Raw genomic sequence first — 6109 nt, forward strand, 5'->3', positions numbered from 1 at the left:
TCACAACACCTGGCTCTGCCCAGCAGGGGGAAGAGGCCAGTGTCCTCAGCCCAAGTCCTCAGAATCAGTGGCCTCTATGTGGCCATCAGTGAGTGTGTGTGTGTGTGTGTGTGTGTGTGTGTGTGTGTGTGTGATGGAGCCCACTCTGGTATTTTCAAGCTGATAAAACTGTGCTCTGTTTAAGAACCATCTTGTCAGAGAGAGTTTCAAAGGCCAGCTGAGCAAAGAGTGTATGGTTACACAGAGGTGCTGGGTCTGGGTGTTTGGTTAAACATCTCAGCACCAAGGCTGCTGGGATCAGGTGCCGAGAACACAGACTCCCCCTCTTGGTGGACGCGCTGGGAGCTGTAAGGGTACACGTCCTCAGGTGCAATTTCTCTTCACTGTCCACCTTGGCAGCTTCCAGGATCCTTCTGTGTCCTGAACTGCACACACAAACAAAGCTCCCAGCAAAACCTGAACTCAGATTGTGAGGAAATGGGGACAGAAGGGCTCCTAGGCTCAGCGATGCCTCCGAGGACCATGTGACCATGAGGTCTCCCTTCAGCACCTGGCACTTTGTCCCATTCCTCACCTGGGGTGACGCTCTCAGACTGGATTGTGGGTGGGACAACTACCCTCTCAGTTGCTCTCCCGTCTCCCAGCCTTTGACCCTAGACAAAGAGCATGAGTCTCCCTGAGGCCCGATTTCTTCATCTGCTACTTGGGGCGATGACATTTTCCCTTCCTGCCTCAGGGAACTGGAGGCAGGACTCTCCAAATAAAACCAGTGAGAACCATGCCTCGCCAGGATTCTTCCCCACTTGTCAGGGACTGTCCTGGACTAGGAGGCCTGGGGTGCTGTGCTTACGGTTGGCGGTTCAGATCCACCAGAAGCGCCACAGGAAAAAGGTGGGGCAGTTGACTTCGTAACGATTCACAGCCTCGGATTCTGTCCCTCAGGGTCACTATGAGTAAGAACCGAGCCCAACGCCGTGGGTTCTTTACCTGTCCCAATGAGCTGTTACAAACCCCACACCAAATGTACCGCCTTGCCTTGGTTCTCACTCAGAGCTACACTACAAGGAGCAGAGCCACTCCAGAGACCAGGGTTTTTTAAAGTTGTGAATCTTTACAGATGCAGAAAGCTACAGTGTTCTCCCACGCAGCCACTAGTGCGTTTGAGCTGCTGACCTTGGGACGAGCAGCCTGGAGCTGAGCCACTGTACCACCACGACCCCTACAGAAGTGCTCTGTGCTGTGGATCAGGGCCAGTGTGCCATTGCAAGGGAACGGCCACTGTGAGGCCCAGGGGAGGTAGTGCATGCAGGATCTATTCTTACCCAGGCAGAGGTTCACAGAAGCAACCGCAGGGGTGGTTAAACCCTCTCACGTAGCCTGGCCGCACAGGACATGAGGGATGCTCAATGTTGGTAGCTGGAAGACAGAGTAGGTGGACCATGAACTTGAACTTCAGACAGCCAGGCCACTACACAGAACTGCCTTGGTTGGGCACGCATAGGGTGTGCAGACCCAAACACCTGGGCCAGGGGAGTCAGCCAGGGGAACTATTACTCGGCCCAGAGGTCCTTCCTACACCCTGCCTATCCATTGCCCCTCTCACCTATAAATATACAGTCCTGTTCACATGCGCGTGCATGCTCACATACACGTACACACTGGTACACATTCATGCACTTATACACACATCCGTGTACACAAACTCATACACATTCACACGCTCAGATGCACACACCATATACTTTTACAGACCCACATGCCCCTCCCATACACACTCATGCACACCCACCCAACACATAACCCATGCATTCACCTATTCTCAGTCATACGTGTATGCGCGCACACACAAATGCACACGCGTTCTCCTCACCTCCACCCACCCGGCTTCTCCCAGCCCTGCCAGAAGAGTGGCGAAAAGAGCAATGCCCAATGTGAGGCTTGCAGTGAAGGGAGGACAAGGGCCCCGTTAGGTGGACCCCCTACGTGGAGGCTCAGAGAAAGTCACTCTCTAGAGGAGGCCCCGTAAAAGGCGCAGCGGCTGGGCTCCCCTCCTCCGAGAGGAAGCCTGGGGACAATCCTCTCAGAGGGACAACCCACGGGCAATCCTCTCAGAGGGACAACCCACGGGCAATCCTCTCAGAGGGACAACCCACGGGCTCGCATGGAGGCAAGTTCACATTTGCAGGGGCCAATTCGGCCTCCGCGGGCATTTGTAAAGGCACCACTGGTGACATCTGGGACTTACAATGAAAGGTGACTTTTCCAGCTCAGATCCCCCAGGACACAGAATCTCCCCAAACCCCACACAGCAAGCAGCACGGAAGATCCCCGGGGCTAAGTCCTCCAGAGAGTCCCATCAGGTGGGCTGAATGGAGGCGCATGGAGGGAAAGGGCCCAGTGGTCCCCAGAGGCTCACCATTGGTGCTGATGACTCCACCCTCGTATTTTTTGATGAGCAACAAGTCCACGAAGTCTCTGGGAGAAATGATCTTCATGGCGGCCGAGGGGGTGGAAGTTCTGCTGATGAACAGTGTCTGCCAAAGCAAGGGGGTGGGGGGCAGCTCTCTCTGTCTCTGGGGGCCAGACCGCTTCTCCCCGCTCATCTCATCAACCCAGAGTGCCTGGCCCCAGAGGCAGGAAGCAGGAATGGTGTGGGTACTATGAATGGAGGAGATAAAGGATGAGCTCCCTGCTCCCCCTGCAAGAGCCACATTTCACGGAACTATAGATACCCTGTTTATAAACTCTAATGCTGACATTGTTGCTCCCGGCCAGCTAGGTCATGCTGGGGCTATGTCCCAAGAGGGATCACAGCACCGCCATTGAGTATCTCATAAGAGCCTTGTGGGGTCAAGGCTCTCTTTTGTCCCTCAGAACTGTGAGCAATGGGTATTACTCACCCATCCTACAGAGGAGGAAACAGGTTTCAGAACTTACCCACAAAGCTCACAGTGGAAATGGAATCTGAAGAGCATCAGGATTCAGGTGAGGCAGGAGAGGTGCCAGAGGCCAGCATTTAAGGCGGCACACTTCTTTTAAGCCAGCCCTGCACTTGTATAATCCTGAGAATGCGTGCCTCCTTAACAGTCATGCCCTTGGTGCAGAACTCTGCTTCCTCCCCAGTCCTGGCCCTAGGAGGCAGCTCATCTGGAATCTCACTCCATTTCCATATACCCCACCTGTCTACCCTCCAACTCGCTAAACCATGGGCACCCCATCCTGCCCTGTGCTTTACCGCCCCCATCCCCTCTTCAGCTGTCTCCAGGTGAGGATGAAGAGGTAGAGGTCAGGTTTAAGGGGAAACCTCAAGGTGGGAGGACTTGGGAGACTGAGAAACAGCAGAGAAACCTTTGGGCAGAGAACCTGCTGACCTCAGCATATTCGGGGGGAAGGGCACACCAGCCATAGGGCACATGGTCACTTTACAATGGGGGACCAGGACTAAGTTTCCTGATGCACCAGCCCTCATGTGTCCCTTTTCCTAAAATGACCACCACTCCGGGCTCCCCCCCTCCGCCCCACAAACAGTCTGCACTTTCCTGTAGGATCTCCCTGCCCACTTGCCCCTTCCCCACTGGAAAAGGAACCCATATGCCCCCAGCCACCTGGGAGCAGCCCGGCATCTATTGTCCTAGGTTGCAAAGTGCCCGTGGTCGCCCAAGAGACGCTTAGGAATACCGGTTCAATACTGAATCAGGTCCCCACCACCACCACCACCACACCCACACCCACACTGGTGTCCGAATGTGGTGTGGACCCCCTTCCTTAAGCACACTCCTAGGGAAGGCACGAGGCATGGCCTTAGAAACCAAGTGGTTTGCCTTTGCTGATTGAATTGGGATCTTTTGTAGAGGAGGTGGCAGATGAACTATTTTATCTCTCATGACCATATCCCTTCAACCTGATGACTGCTAAACAATTCGTCTTACAAGGAGGAAACTGCCATCCAGAAGTTACCGATTGGCATGGCTCCTCCCTCGCTTCAGCCAGGGCTCTCCAAACTCAAGACTCAGCACCTGGAAATGCTGCCAGTTCCAGCAGATGGCCCCGCCCAGAGCCCCGCCCTCTGCATCCCCAGAGCCAGCCTGTGGGCGACACACCTCTGTTGGCCCGCTGCCAAGTTCTCACCACTCTGGTTAGGGTTTCTCGGGCTCTCTGCAACACAGGACTTCCTGCTCATACCTGAGCTTGATGTTGCAAGCACAGGGCGAAGTGTGCTTGCTGGGCAGCTGGGGTCTGCGGGTAGGCCCCTTTGTCCAAAGGGGCCACGGACTCCCCTCCCCCTTCCCAGGAGGCTTGTAAAAACTGGCATCAAGGATGTTTTTGATCACTTCAAAGCCTGTTGGGAAGACTTACATCTGTGATGTTTTCGATTATTTCGAAACTGTTCACGTTCTCATCCCATTTCTCTCGCAATCCCCCAGAGACAGGCTTGATGCAGTCCCACACCTTCTTCGGCGTCCCGAGCACAACGCCTTCCCCTCGGTACCTGGAACACAAACAGGGGTCTGAGCCAAGGGCATCCGTCAAGCTTGCTTTTTTGGGGGATGATGCTTAAGGACTAGGGAGTCCCTGAGCGGTACACCTGCTTCATGTGCTGGCTGCTAAACAAAAGCTCAGAGGTTTGAGTTCACCCAAAGGCAGCTCGGAAGAAAGGCCTGGCGATCTACTTCCCCAAAGAAGTCAGTCACGGAAAACTCTATGGAGCATAGTTCTCTGACACACAAGGGAGGGCCTGATTGACTATGGGCAACTGGCTTGGTTTCATATGGACCACCAAAGAGTAGGCCAAGTCTGCCTCCTGTCTTTTGCACAGTGAAATGGTTGGCATCTCCTAGCCGGCATCCCGAAACAGAGGGCTTGTGAACGTCGGCTTTCACAAGAGCCTGGATTGCTGAAAAGCATTCCTTCAACAGCACAGGGCAATGGCTTTCCTGGGGAATAACTTTGGTGAGTTGGCCCTAGGTGCTGGGACTAATTGGGACCTTTCAGGAAGCTGACAGGTGTGGATAGCAGGAAGGGTGCGGCAGCTCAGACACACTTGCAACAAGGCGTGCACTTACAGGTTCCCTGGAAACTCCACTGATGGCCGCCAGGAAACGGAAACTCCGTTCTGTCAAAAGGCACAGAATCGCAGGATTTTAGAGCTGCTCTTGGTCATCAGCGGGCTCCACCCATTTTACAGAAGAGGAGCGGTCGCCCATGGTCGCCCAACCGGGGCTAGCCCTGCACTCGCTGCCTCCCGCTGCAGAGCAGTGGCGACAGGACTTCGAGGGGGTCTGGGGTGCGGGGCCAGACACCTACAGCCATAGGAGCCTCACACCACCTCCGTAGCTGCCACGCATTCTGTTTCCTGAGCGCCTTACGACTGTGAGTTAAAAACGAGGCAGTGTCAAGTAAGCAAAACTACTCCTTAAGCAACTCCAAAGCCTGATGTTTCAAGGAGGCTCTAAAACCTCACTACTGCGTCCCAGCCAAGTGACCTTGGGCGAGTCATTCAACCAAAGGGGCAGATACTTACGTCCTGGGGCCACCCTAGGGCACAATACTAATTAAGCAAGCAACTCCAAGTGGATTCCCCTCCTCAATCCAGCTCCACGAGTGATGCAGAGGGAAGCGGGGAGACCAGGAGCCTGCAGGTGCCTGGGGGGTTCCGGGACCCCCAGGGAGCAAAGGCCACCGCGACCCCTTCCCACCCAGCTCCTCACTCACGCCCTCCCGGCAAATTTTCCAGCTTGACGTGTCTCGCCGGTATTGCAGTAACTTCTCGGCCACCGCCTCGCTTATCTGCGTGGCCAGAGCCGGGTCCATTGCGTCCGGAGCTGCGCGTGGCTCCGTAGTCGCGAGTGGCACCCGCGGCACTTGGAACCTGGAGGCCAGAGAGCCTGGACCCTGCGCGGAGCCCGGAGCCCCGCCCCCTCAAGCCCCGCCCCCGCCTCCGGATTGGTCCAGAGCCTCCGACGGGTCCCGCCCCGCTTCGGGATTGGCAGAGCCAGAGGTCGCCGGCCTCTGCTGGCTCCGTCACAACCTGGGCTGGTCCTAGACGCACCCAGCGCGGTCCTGCGGGCTCAGTGGCTTGTGTGTCCGGTTCTGGCTGAGACCCTGGAAC

The 6109-nt window shown here is 55.7% G+C and overlaps 1 protein-coding gene across 1 annotated transcript in view; it reads right to left on the reverse strand.

The window, feature by feature from the left end:
• The window catches only part of STARD5 (StAR related lipid transfer domain containing 5), a 10695-nt gene extending 4856 nt beyond the window's left edge, over window positions 1-5839 (reverse strand). The window contains exons 1-5 of the mRNA XM_004708195.2: window positions 5713-5839; window positions 5064-5113; window positions 4357-4489; window positions 2417-2534; window positions 1323-1416 (exon numbers count right to left, since the gene is read on the reverse strand). Coding sequence (XP_004708252.1) covers window positions 1323-1416; window positions 2417-2534; window positions 4357-4489; window positions 5064-5113; window positions 5713-5811 — 494 coding nt within the window. The 5' untranslated portion in view covers window positions 5812-5839. The remainder of the gene's footprint in view (window positions 1-1322; window positions 1417-2416; window positions 2535-4356; window positions 4490-5063; window positions 5114-5712) is intronic.
• Window positions 5840-6109: the final 270 nt, after the last annotated feature.

This window comes from Echinops telfairi, unplaced genomic scaffold, assembly GCF_000313985.2.
Source record: "Echinops telfairi isolate 266 unplaced genomic scaffold, ASM31398v2 ScPeMD7_7;HRSCAF=31, whole genome shotgun sequence".
Taxonomy (NCBI): domain Eukaryota; kingdom Metazoa; phylum Chordata; class Mammalia; order Afrosoricida; family Tenrecidae; genus Echinops; species Echinops telfairi.